The sequence below is a fragment of the Myotis yumanensis genome, unplaced genomic scaffold (genome assembly GCF_028538775.1).
Source record: "Myotis yumanensis isolate MYYU_CA2020_CCGP unplaced genomic scaffold, mMyoYum1.0.hap1 SCAF_13, whole genome shotgun sequence".
In the NCBI taxonomy this organism is placed as follows: Eukaryota; Metazoa; Chordata; class Mammalia; order Chiroptera; family Vespertilionidae; genus Myotis; species Myotis yumanensis.
In genome coordinates, this window is record NW_027223764.1 from 417,858 (window position 1) to 430,827 (window position 12,970).

General features: G+C 62.5%; 1 protein-coding gene across 6 annotated transcripts in view; it reads right to left on the reverse strand.

Moving 5' to 3' along the window:
- The window catches only part of FGFR2 (fibroblast growth factor receptor 2), a 75,590-nt gene that overhangs the window by 15,328 nt on the left and 47,292 nt on the right, over positions 1-12,970 (reverse strand). For 2 of the 6 annotated variants that reach the window (XM_070431998.1, XM_070432002.1), the window contains 3 exons: positions 10,477-10,667; positions 7,662-7,806; positions 4,538-4,741 (listed from right to left, as the gene is read on the reverse strand). In XM_070431998.1, the coding sequence (XP_070288099.1) occupies positions 4,538-4,741; positions 7,662-7,806; positions 10,477-10,667 (540 nt within the window). Of the gene's footprint in view, positions 1-4,537; positions 4,742-7,661; positions 7,807-9,171; positions 9,320-10,476; positions 10,668-12,970 lie in introns of all 6 variants that reach the window. The other 4 variants (XM_070431997.1, XM_070432001.1, XM_070432000.1 and 1 more) reach the window with 3 other exon arrangements.

Below are 12,970 nucleotides of genomic sequence, written 5' to 3' on the forward strand. Positions count from 1 at the left end.
GGTGCGTGCAGGGGGCAACCCATCCGTGTGCCCTCACATCGACGTCTCTCTCCCCCCTCCCCTCTACTCTCTAAAAACCAATGGAGAAATATCCTCCGATGAGGCTCAACAGTTTTTTTAAAAGCTGAGCCGTGTTGGAGGAGGATTGGGAGCTGAGGGAGGGGCAGAGCATGTCTTCTCCAGGCCGTTCACATGTCGTCGCCAGGCCTCCTTCTCTGGAGACATCCCCGAACCCGGAGACGGATCCGGCACCGTCGGGGTGATCACTTCTTTCCCTCTTGGCCCCAAAGCACCTCTTCCTGTCAGACTCCCTGGGTCAACTCCAGGGCTTCCTGTTTATCTCACTGAAAGATGCCCTTGATGGTGGCAACTATGTTATTTATAAACAACAACGCTGACACGCTAACACACGCTAACACACGCTAACACGCGCCTTCCCACACGGACCCTGCGGCGTGGGCGTGTGAGCTGCGTGTCCACAGCCCCCTTCCCGGGATCTCTTCGCCGCGCGCCGTAAATCAGGCTTTTAACGAAATGCGCTTTCTGTGTGTTTCCACCGCCAGACGGGGGATTAAGCAGGGAAGTGGGTTTTTTCTTCTCTTCTCTCTTTAAAGGGCCACCAAGACACCGCTATCGCCTTCCACCGGGTTAGAAGGAGCGGCCGGCGGGCACCTCACAGGGCACGGGGGGGGGGATGTCTGTGTGTTTGTTCCTGAGGACACAACACCCCCGGCCACACAGGCCCCCGAAATGCTGACTCGGGCCGAGAACCTCCGTTCGCCACCCAGAGCGTGCGGCCTCCCGGAGGCGGAGAGGACACGGCCGAACGGGCGGAGGGCGTGGCGCCCGCACAGGAGGGCAGGTTTCCCGCGAAGCCACCCCGGCCACTCGCTACCCAAGTGCCTCTGCAGCCAGAGCTTCCATGGTCGTCAAGACGCACAGGCCCCGGCGGGAAGAGGCCCCACCTGCGTGCGACGTTCCACGGACCGGGACGGACACGCCCCGGGCCACGGTTTCAGCTGCAAGGCGGGCAGTGAGCCTCGGGAGCCCTGGCGGCTCGGCTCCGTGGACAGAGCGTCGGCCGGCAGCCTGAAGGGCCCATCGGGCCTCTCAAAGCCTCCTGGGAAGTAAACGCTCGCTGGGCGTTCCCTCCCGGCACCGGAGGGAAAGGCTTTTCGGGGAAAAAGGCTGACATGTCTGACGGGTGTCGGTGCGTCCAGGACAGGCTGGTGACCGTCCAGCAGGAAACACGACAGGACCAAGGAGGCGCGTCTCCAGTTCTAACAGCAGCCATCGCTGAGCTCAGGGGGCAGGGGCGGCGTCGGGGCCAAGCAGGTAAGTTCAGGCTCCACCGGGAAAGGGAACCCACCCTGTGGGGAGGGGGAGGGGGAGGAGGAGGAGGAGGAGGCAGGGGGAGGGGCACAGGCAGCCTGAAAGGGGGCCTCCGAACTGCCTAGCGACAGGCTGTCCGCAGGTGTCCGGTTACAGGCTCACCTGCCCAGGTGAAGGCACGCCTGGCATCCCGGTGGAATTTTCTCTTTCATCGACGCATCTGCCGGCCTCTGGGGCCTTCATTCCGGCTCCGGGCCAACAACCTCGGTCCCAGACGCCTGACGGGCCTCCCTGCCCCCCCCACCCCCTTGGGCTGTGCTCGGGGACCAGTGCTCCTCGCCAGGAACCGCACAGCCACTCGGACCGGACGGCTGCGAGGGGCTGAGCGGGCAGCGTGCCCCCAAACCAATGAGTCTCCCCGACATTTACCCTCCGGGGACCGGCACCTGCCCGCCTTCCTCTGCTTTCTTACCCAGACTCCCCGACCGCATTTCAAACGGACCCTCACCGCCCGTCGCCTCAGAGCCAGTGGGGAAGGTGACAGGTGAGACCAGGCACTGGGAGACCAGAGGAAAAGAGGAAGGAGGGCGGGAGAGAGCGGGGGAGGGGCCCTGGAGTCGGGGGGCGGGGGGAGCCCATAGGTGGAGACAGACCGAAGAAAGGCCAGCGGCCGGCCGGTGAGAAATGAAGCCGTGACAACTGGGGTCCAGTCGGGGTCGAAGGGTGCCTGCCCCTTCACAGGAAGTAAAAGGAAGAGCTGGCAACAGTTGCAGAAAAAAAAGATGATAAATAATTACGGGCGATGGCTGAGCTCCACCAAAGGACAGGAGTCCTCTGGGGGGGCGCCCGTTAGAAAAGGAGGCGGCCCGGCCGAGGCTCAGGGCGGAGCATCGACCTGTGAGCCAGGAGGTCATGGTTCGAGTCCCGGTTTGATTCCGGCGGGGCTCACGCCCGGGTTTTGGCTGGATCCCCAGTCGGGGGCGTGCAGGATGCAGCCAGTCCGTGACCCTCTCTCATCATGGGTGTTTCTCTCTCTCTCCCTCCTCTCTGACATCAATAAACATATTTAAAAAAATAAAGAAAAGGAGAAGAGAGGTGGGAGCACCACCCTGTCACCCGCCTAAGCCCAGTCTCTCGTGCTGATGGTGCAGGAACAGCAGAGGGAGGGGGAGGGGGAGGGGGAGGGGGAGGGGAGGGGGAGGCCCCTGAAGGGACTGGCTGGCAGTCCTGAGGGCTGAGCTCTCCCTGCGGGTCGGTGCTGCCGTGGCCGTGGCCGTGGCCGTGGCCGGAGACGGCAGAGGTATCCCTGAGAACAACGCCTTCTTGTGGGCCCAGCAGACGCCCTCCCTCGCTCTCCGTGCAGCCTGAGCCCTCGCCCGACCGCACACCCAAACCCTCCCTTGGCCCCACGGGAAGGCCTGCTGGCTATGCGGCCTCAGAGCTCGACAAGGCCCTTTGGGCCCGGAGCCCGGAGCGCGACTCTGGGAGGAGAGCGGCCAGGCCCCGTCAGACCCCGCGGCCATCTGGTCCCTAATCCTCCCCGCGGCCTCGGCCAGAACATGTCACGGCACCTTCGGTCCCGGGAGGCGCCCGCTGGACCGACCCCTTCAGAACCGGAGGCCTCGCTTCCACGGCAGATGCCTGGCTCCGCTCCCGGCCGCGGGCTGCGATGGAGGAGCCTGCCGCTCGACAAGCCCCCGTGACCTGTGACCTCCGCCAAACACACCCTGACCCGGGGCCGGGGCACGGGCCATGTGACTCATTTCAAAAACAATGACCTTTATTGGAACCAAGTTCCAAATGATCCAGGAGACACTGTGCATGGACATCTGTCTGCCCGCCCGCCTCTCGGACGCGGAGGACAGAGATGAGGGCTGCCTGTCCCCTCGGCTCTGCCGGGCGGAGGGTGGAGGCCCAGGGCAGAGGCCCGCCACCCCCCCCCCCCCCCCCCCCAGAGCAGCACGAGGCCCACCAGGGCTCAGCCAGCACTCGGGCCACTGACGCCCCCGCACACGGTGACGGACAGCCTGGTGCCTGTTCAGCATAGAAACCACGCGAGCCCCAAACCCACGGCCGCACCCTGACCGACTCCAGTCACCACACACACGCACACGCACACACGCACACACGCACACACGCACGCACGCACATACACATGCACGTGCACATACACACATACACATACATATGCACGTACACACAGACAGACAGACATACACACACATACACACACGTGCGCACACAGACACAGACACAGACACATACACGCACATATGCACGTACACATACACACATACACATACATATGCACGTACACACAGACACACACATGTGCGCGCGCGCACACATACACACACGATTCTATTTTAAGCATCGGAGCAACGGAGCCAAAGCTCCGTCTGGAAAGACATCACGGCCGGTTTAAATCAAGCAGTAGCTCAACTGCACCTCGGGGACCCAGGTTTCTGACCTCAATTCAGAAAAATAAGTCCAGTCCCGGCCGGAGTTGCTCAGTGGATAGAGCGTCGGCCTGCGGACCCAAGGGTCCCGGGTTCGATTCCGGTCAAGGGCACGCACTTCGTTTACAGGCTCCTCCCCGGCCGGGCCCTGGTCGGGCTGCGTGCAGGAGGCAGCCCATCAACGTGTCTCTCTCATCGAGGTTTCTCTGTCTTTCCCTCTCTCTCCCACTCTCTCTAAAATCAATGGAAAAATATCCTCGGGGGAGGATTCAAAAATAAAATACGTTGACGGGAACGACAGTCCCTCCCTTTCCAACCAGTGGAGTAAGCCTGTCTCCCCCCCCCCCCCCCCCCCCCGCCCCACCTCACCCCACAAAAAGCAAGAGCATTCGATCACAGGGACAAAGTGGCCTGAGCCTCAGAGAGACGCCACCGAGTGTCATCAAACTCACAGCCCTGCCCCCTGCACCCCTCTGCGCCCCCCCCCCGCACCCCCTGCTGGTGCCCCTCGTCCTGATTAGCTCCGCGAGCCTCGCCCTCTCGCGCTCACTTGCCCTGGGAGCTCGACGCCGTGGACCCATCGGACGCGTCGGGGTCTGCCTCTCCGCGCTCCCCACACTGACCGACGGCCACAGGCCAACCGCTCGCACTGGGAGCCCCTGGGAGCTGGGGCGTCAGCCAAGGGGAAGGGAGACCGAGGAGCGGGCTGGGCGCGCAGTAGGTTCTGCAAACTCTCCATCTACTTTCTGTTACCTGTCTGCGCAGGGGGATGCGCTTGGAGAGCTTGTGCACGGCGGGCGGGCTGCTGAAGTCGGGCTTCTTGGCCGAGGCCTTCATGCGGCACACGACGACCGTCACCACCATGCAGGCGATGAGGAACACGCCGATGCAGTAGATGGCGATCTCCAGGTAGTCGGGGGCCGCGGGCAGCTCCTTCTCCCGCACGGGCGCTGGGCGGGCGCGGGAGGGGGGTAAGCAGGCGCAGTTAGGAGCTGGACGGATGCGTCCGGGCACAACTGGAGGCAGCGGGCATGCACAGGACGGGCCCTCCGATGGCACCCTCAACGCGGCCGAGCGGCCCAGGCCCTGCGCCTGCCACGCCCCTCGCTCTGCCACCAGGGCCCGGGCGCCACTCCTCCCTGCAACCCAGCGGTCGAGGGCCGGCTGCCACCTTGCACGGAGGGCAGACTGGACTCTGAGACCTGGCACATGGAGGCAGGACAGGCCGGGCACCCGCACCCACAGGAAGGGCTGTGCTCGTGGGCTCCCCGTGCAGACCGAGTCCTCAGATACGACGAGGCCCACTGTGTGTCTGAAGGGACCGTGCCTGTCTGCGTGGGCGAACTCACCCGAAGGGAGGTGGGGAGGGGGCTCACCCACAGGGAGGTGGGAGGGGGCTCACCCACAGGGAGGTGGGAGGGGGCTCACCCACAGGGAGGTGGGAGGGGGCTCACCCACAGGGAGGTGGGAGGGGGCTCACCCACAGGGAGGTGGGGAGGGGGCTCACCCACAGGGAGGTGGGAGGGGGCTCACCCACAGGGAGGTGGAGAGGGGGCTCACCCACAGGGAGGTGGGAGGGGGCTCACCCACAGGGAGGTGGGGAGGGGGCTCACCCACAGGGAGGTGGGAGGGGGCTCACCCACAGGGAGGTGGGGAGGGGGCTCACCCACAGGGAGGTGGGAGGGGGCTCACCCACAGGGAGGTGGGAGGGGGCTCACCCACAGGGAGGTGGGGAGGGGGCTCACCCACAGGGAGGTGGGGAGGGGGCTCACCCACAGGGAGGTGGGGAGGGGGCTCACCCACAGGGAGGTGGGAGGGGGCTCACCCACAGGGAGGTGGGGAGGGGGCTCACCCACAGGGAGGTGGGGAGGGGGCTCACCCACAGGGAGGTGGGAGGGGGCTCACCCACAGGGAGGTGGGGAAGGGGCTCACCCACAGGGAGGTGGGAGGGGGCTCACCCACAGGGAGGTGGGAGGGGGCTCACCCACAGGGAGGTGGGGAAGGGGCTCACCCACAGGGAGGTGGGGAGGGGGCTCACCCACAGGGAGGTGGGAGGGGGCTCACCCACAGGGAGGTGGGGAGGGGGCTCACCCACAGGGAGGTGGGAGGGGGCTCACCCACAGGGAGGTGGGAGGGGGCTCACCCACAGGGAGGTGGAAGGGGGCTCAGATGCGCCCAGGTCCGTGTGAAACGGAGTAGAGACGCACCGGGCAGGCTGGCCAGCCCCAAAGGGGTCCAATTCCTGAGCGCAGCCTCGCTCGTTATGCTACTCGACAAGCAGATGCATTTAACACGCAGGCGGGCTGGCTGCTGACGTAGAAGCATCGTCTGCGTGCCACAAATCATCTCGGTGATCGTCCTTAATCGATCATCAATACAATTTTTGCCCTAGGCAGCTGGCTCAGTGAACAGAGCATCAGCCTGTGGACCAAAGGGTCCCGGGTTCGGTTCCGGTCAAGGGAATGTACCTCGGTCGCAGGCTCTTCCCCAGCCTGGGCCCCGGTCAGGGTGCGTGCAGGAGGCAACCAACCAAGGTGACATCGATGTTCTCCCTGTCTCTCTCTCTCTTCCACTCTCTCTCTGAAGACCAAGGGGAAAATATCCTCAGGTGAGGATTCGCACATAAAAATAACAGCAACAGCAATAACACCCAGGACCGTTTTTGTGCATCTGGTTATACTGACACATCACTGCAACTTTTAAAGGAAAAACAGAAGTGGTGTTGCGTGTGCGTCCACGTGTAGTTACTCAGGTGAGCACGTTCTCGTATCCGTCCCAATAGCGTGTGCTCCCTCCTCGGGCCTCGATGGCTGACCTACGAGCAGGGATCTGCACAGCGCTGTCCTGGGACCGCGTTCTCGGTTAGTGCGCCGCGCTGCGGGGCAGGCTGGTTAAGGCGGCCCACCGGGCGCCCGTGGCGCGCAGGGCGGCGAGGACAAGCAAGCTCGACGCCAGAGGCCTCGCTGCTCGTAGCAAACACTCAGAGCAGGTTCCCGGGACCAGGGAACACGAGAGCTGTGGTCTGACTTGAAGCTCACACGTTTTCATCAGGAAAATGCTCGCAAGACAGTCAGCACCCTCAGCCGCACAGTGTCACATGGAGCGATCCCCTCCCCTGCCGGGTGTGGCACGAGCATGCAGGCGGCACGTAGGCCGACGAGGAGGCACTGGCAACGCCATGGAACGTAGGCCAGCAGCACAGTCACCACGGAAAGGACAGGAGCAGGCGGGGACCCAGCTCGTCTGACCCGACAGACACTGTGCGACGGAGTCAGACGGCAGCGAGGAGGCAGCTGATGGGGCAGAAGCAGCATCGAGCGAGAGGCCAGCGCATGCTCCGCGGGGAAGGCAGACAGAAAGCCCCGCCCAGGGTCACATGCAGGGAGCCACCGAGCCCCGAGGCGGGCACCACACCGCTTCTGTGCACCCACACGCGGGCGCCTCGCCCGGGTCGTCTGTTCACGTCTCGTTAAAAAGGGAACGTGGAGTCAACGTGCAGAGCACAATGGAGTTTAAAATGAGAAAAGCAGATTACTTTGCGTGCTACCACGTAACTTCCACGCCTTAAGGGACGCGGGGATGGGGGGCGACTTTCCACGTCGACTCCGTGGCCCACGGAGAGCATGAGGTCCCCTGGGGGCGGGAGACACGTCACGTGACCGTGCACATGTGCGTGGGGCCTCACTGCACGTGGCTTTCCCAGGCCACGGCGTCTATCCTGGGGGAGGGTCGTGGACGTTCTCCAAGTCTTTCTGCAAAGACGCGAGGGGCGGTTTCTGAGGACAGAAGCGTGTTGACGCCATAGCACCCCACCAGGAAGGGGGACCACGCCCAGGGCACCCAGTCGAGGCGGGAGCAGGCGGTATGTACCTGGCAGGACTGTCAACCATGCAGAGTGAAAGGAGATGCCGATAGAGTTACCCGCCAAGCACGTGTACTCCCCCGCATCCTCAAAAGTTACATTCCGAATATAGAGCACCTCAATCTCCTTGTCCGTGGTGTTAACCCCGGCGGCCTAGAAGACAGGGGAGCGAGAGAGAAGGTAGACGACACAGGAACGAGGCGGAGGGGCCTGGGCCCGGAGGCGGCGCGCGGGGCCCGGGGGGGGGCCGGCCGCGCAGGATCCGGCTGCAGCCCGTCCACAGAGCCCACGACCAGAGACACAGCGACAGGAGGGCTCACCGCGCAGCCCGTCACCACACCAGCGTCACCACCGGAGGCGCCTGCAGACACATGGACACAGCAGCCCACGGGCCGCGCTCCTGGCTCGTCTTCGCTTGGGAGGAGGGGAGGGGTCCCCACACGTGTGCACCCCGCGTCCACGTGGGGCTTCCTTCTGTGGGCTGCAGACTCCCGCCTCGAGGAGAGGGTGGGCCTGTCTCGATGGCTGGGGTGCAGAGCGGAACTCCACAGGCACGTCCTTCCGGCCCCCGGGGACCAGCCAGGGGGTCACCTGGCTGCCAGGCTGGGTCACTGGGACGCGAGTCCACCATCTTGACATCCACAGCGTGGAAACGAAATGGAAGGAAAAGCTCGATCTTGCCAGCAAAAGAACTGGGCTTTTTCCTCCCTTTTTAACTAAGCATTTGAATGTGAGTCATGGCGGACGACAGAAGCCACCTGCTGCCTTCAGTAGCTCCCAGGACATTCTCTCAGGGGGCTGCCTCCCCAGTCGGGGACAGCAAGGTCCAGGGCAATAAGGTCCAGGACACCGAGGTCAGGACAAGGTCAGGACAACAAGGTCAGGACACCAAGGTCAGGGCAATAAGGTCAAGGACACCGAGGTCAGGACAAGGTCAGGACAACAAGGTCCAGGACACCAAGGTCAGGACAAGGTCAGGACAACAAGGTCCAGGACACCAAGGTCAGGACACCGAGGTCAGGACACTGAGGTCAAGGGCAGCATCTCACAGGATCAGTTATACAACCAAGGAAAGGATGCCGGTCGGACAGACGACACCGTGCCCGTATTTCTCTAGAAATCGGGGGCCGGAGGAGGTGTGACTGCAGTGGATCCGCGATGCCACGCCATCAACGGGCACCCAGCTAGGCGTGTCAAACGGCGTTTACGTGCCGCGATGACGGGGTCTGTGCAGCCCAAACACGATGCCCCAGAAGGAACGAACGACTTAAACACTGGGGTGGGGGGGGCCCCTTCGGAAGGAACCAGAGCGGGCGCTGCGAGCACCGTGGGCGCGTTCCATGGCTGCCGGCACCCGCCAGCCGCGTCACCCAAGAAAGATGGTTACGAACATCCCGAGGCCACAGAGGATCCTAGAAGCTGCCTGCCGGCTCCCAAAGCACCAAGTCCTTTCAGCGTCTACATCCGCCTTCTTAAAACACAAAAAAATAAAAGAAGGAAAACTGGAGACGTCGTTACCTTGCTGCTTGGGCAGGACCGTGAGCCAGGCGGACTGGTTGGCCTGCCCTATGTAATTGGAGACCTTACACACATACTCCCCCGCGTCCGCCTCCGTCACATTGAACAGAGCCAGCACCTCCGCATTGGAGCTATTTATGCCCGAGTGCTGGAACAGACAGAGAACAGCGTCGCTCGGCACCGCGTCCGCACCCGCCCGGCCACAGCCTCCGGCCTCGGGAGAACACACCGCCCACGGGGGGCGATGGAGAGGGGCCCGCTGCAGAGGGCGACGCCCGGCGGGCCCCCGCTTCCCAGCTCTCTGACCCTGAGTGGTCTCCGCTGGAGAGAGCACCCGAGGGTGCCGTTCTCGGGGGAACCCGCTGTGGCCTTGTCTGCGAGCAGCTCCGTGTGGGAGAGAACGGTGGGCCAGGCTTAGGGCGCCGCCCGCCCCGACAGCAGGAGAGGCCGATGCGGCCGTGGGGACTGCAGGGAGCAGGCCAGAAGCGCAGGGAGAAAGGGCCCCACATTTCATGGGCGCAGAACCGGCTTCTACGGTTCGTGGTCTGCCTGCCTGGTGTGGCTCGGCGGATGGCGCGTTGGCCTGCGGACCGAAGGGTCCTGGGTTCGGTTCCAGTCCAGGGCACAGGCCCGGGGTTGGGGGCTTGATCCCCAGTGTGGGGCGTGCAGGAGGCAGCCGATCCATGATTCTCTCTCATCATTGATGTTTCTCTCTCTCCCCCTCTCCCTTCCTCTCTGAAATCAATAAAAAAAATATTTTTTAAAAAAATAATAAAATATAAAGTTTACTGTCTAAACCGCATGTGAATGAATTTCCACGGCAAAGGGGTTTCTCTAAGAAGGAGAATCTAAATGGTCTCTGAAAGGCGGCTGCGAACACTGGACCCTAATGTCACACGAAAAGAAAACATCAGCGTAACAGTAACATCGGTCCCACCCCCAGGGGTTAAAAAGCTCTTTCTGGCGACCGCTCCCTGTGCCCCCCCCCCCGACCCCCCCGCACCTACTCGGTGCAGCCGCCCTGCACGGGGATGATCTCGGGGTCCCTACCCTTACAGACGGGCAGCTGAGCTGAAACATCTCCCCAAGACCTCAGGCCAATAAATGACTGACCTTCTCTGACTCCCACCCCAGGGGTCCCCCCGCCCCCAAGTCCCTCTGGTTTTGACCAGGGAACTAATTCCCCAACACACTCTGTGCTGGCCCGATAGGAGAATCATCCCTCAAACTCAACAGGAAATCCAAGCACCGTGGCCGGACCCGCCCGGGGCCCGTGGGGCGGCTCCGGCCGCAGCGCGTCCTCACCTTCAGCACCTTGAGGTAGGGCAGCCCGTCCGGCCCGTACTTGCTGCCGTTCTTCTCCACGTGTTTGATCCACTGGATGTGGGGCTGGGCATCGCTGTACACTTTGCAGACAAACTCCACGTCGCCCCCGACCACCGTGGAGGCGTTGGCGGGCAGCCCGGCCTGGAGGATGGGCCGGTGCGGGGATCGCTCTGGGGGGGGGGGGCGGGGGGGACGGGAGGGGAGAGACGGGTAAGTAAGTTGTGCTGCCCGAAGGCTGCCTGTGAACTGGAGCCAAAAAGGTCTCAAGCCTGCTGGCTGAGTCCCTGGAAATCACACGGCCGCCCAACCCTGAACAAAAGGGGCTTCACAGGGCGCGGCGAGAGGGCGGCCCTCGTGCAAAGGAGACGCGCTCAGAACACGGAGAAAAGAGCTTGTTCGGTTGGAGGCTGTTGCTGTCCGCGGCCACCCAGGGAACACGGGGCCGCGTTTACCGTGACGACGGAGGCGCCGGCCAGGGCGCAGGGACCCGTCCCCCATCCCACGGGGGCAACGTCGGACGCGCACCTCGACCGTGAGCCCAACATCACGGGCAGGTGGCCCGCTCTCCCGTCGCCCCGATTCTGAAATGGCCCCAGACACGGGGCCTCCCCACACATCCCCAGCCGCTCTGAGAAGACCTTCCTCGCTTGTTTTTAAAGAAAACAAACAAAATGCTGGAGCCCAAAGTCACGGCCACACTGAAGGCACGGACGGTGTTCCCTCTCGGCGCGGGATCGTCCTCCGTTCATGCATTTTATTCCTCCAGTCGCTTCCTGGACAAACATGAGGTGCTGCTGTGTCCAAGGGTCGATGCACAGTAAGTGCAAGACGGCGAACCTGTGACACGCGTGTCAGAGGTGACACGCGAACTCATTTTTTTGGTTGATTTTTCTTTGTGAAATGGCATTTATATATATAAAATAAATATCAAAAATATAAGTCTTTGTTTTACTCTGGTTGCAAATATCAAAAAATGTCTCTATGTGACACGGCACCAGAGTTAAGTTTGGGTTTTTCAGAATGCTGACACTCGGAGCTCAAAAGGTTCGCCATCACTGGCCTACGCCCTGGCTTCCTCAGAGGCAGCACCGGAAAACAACACACCGTGAAGAGACACCAGCTCCAAGGCCGGGCAGGGCTTACACTGTCCTTCTTATTTATTTTCTTGTAAAAATATATTTTTATCGATCTCAGAGAGAGGAGGGAGAGGGAGAAAGAGAGAGAATCATCAGTGATGAGAGAGAATCACAGGTCGGCCGCCTCCTGCACGCCCCCCACTGGGGACGAGCCGCCAACCCAGGCCTGTGCCCCGACCAGGAATCGAACCGGGACCGCCTGGTTCCTAGGTCGATGCTCAGCCCCTGAGCCACGTGGTTGGGCTAGATTGTCTTAAAAGAGGCCCCATCCAGGGTGGGCTGACAACCGCTCCCCCCTCCCTTGCCTCTCGTCTCTAGGGAAAAGGTTACCAACAGAGGACACCCCTCCTGCCTCGGGCCTGGAGAGCCCCCACCCCACTCAGAGGTGGGTGAGCGTCTGAACACAAGGGTCCCCGAGAAGCTGTGACAGACCCGCCTGCTGGGTGTCTTGGCCACAGGCACTGGAATGACAAACCCCTGGACCTCCCTCCGTGGCACCCGAGTCGGGAGCCGCCACACACCTGGCCCCACTGTCCACAGGTACTGCCCTCCCCACCCCCCCACCTGCAGGGACCAGCCTCCCCTGCCTCCCTCCCCCCAGGGGGGCACCCTGTCTCTAACTGCCACTCAAACAGTTGCCGCGGGACAGGAGATCCGCCCGGGGTCTCCCCAGGCATCTGGGCCCTGGGCCCGGCTGGGAGCAGACATTAGAACGAGAGGGATCTGAGCCTCTCCCTCTGAGCCGTTCTGATGAAAATGTCACTGAGGGGAGGCTGCTGGGCAAGAGCAAGTTGATTTGGCTGCCTAAGCCTGTTGCTAGTGTTTAAAAACTTTTTAAAAACCCGGCCAGTGTGGCTCAGCGGTTGAGCGTCGACCCAGAAACCAGGAGGTCGCCGGCTCGATCCCCGGTCGGGGCACAGGCCCGGGTTGCGGGATTGGCGCCCAGTGTGGGGCGTGCAGGAGGCAGCGGTCCATGATGTCTCTCTCACAGATGTTTCTATCTCTCTATCCCTCTCCCTTCCTCTCTCTAAGAAAATCCATAAAAACATTTAAAAACAAAAAATAAAAACCTTAAAAAAAAGAAAGTGCGAGAGAGGTTCCCCTGAGCACACGCGTGCCAGGACCTGCCAGCACGTCACAGGCACCTGCCCCCGTTTCCCGGGGAAACAGGCTGCTGAGCCCCCCCAAGAAGTCACTCATCTGCCCCAATATCATCCCCCAGACAGGCTGCGCCGGGGACCCAGAGGACGAGGCTCCTAAACTGGGGGGCAGCAGGTTGCAAAGCTGGGAGCCCCTCCAGCACCCACAGACACCCTCCCGCTCTGGCCAACGGCGTC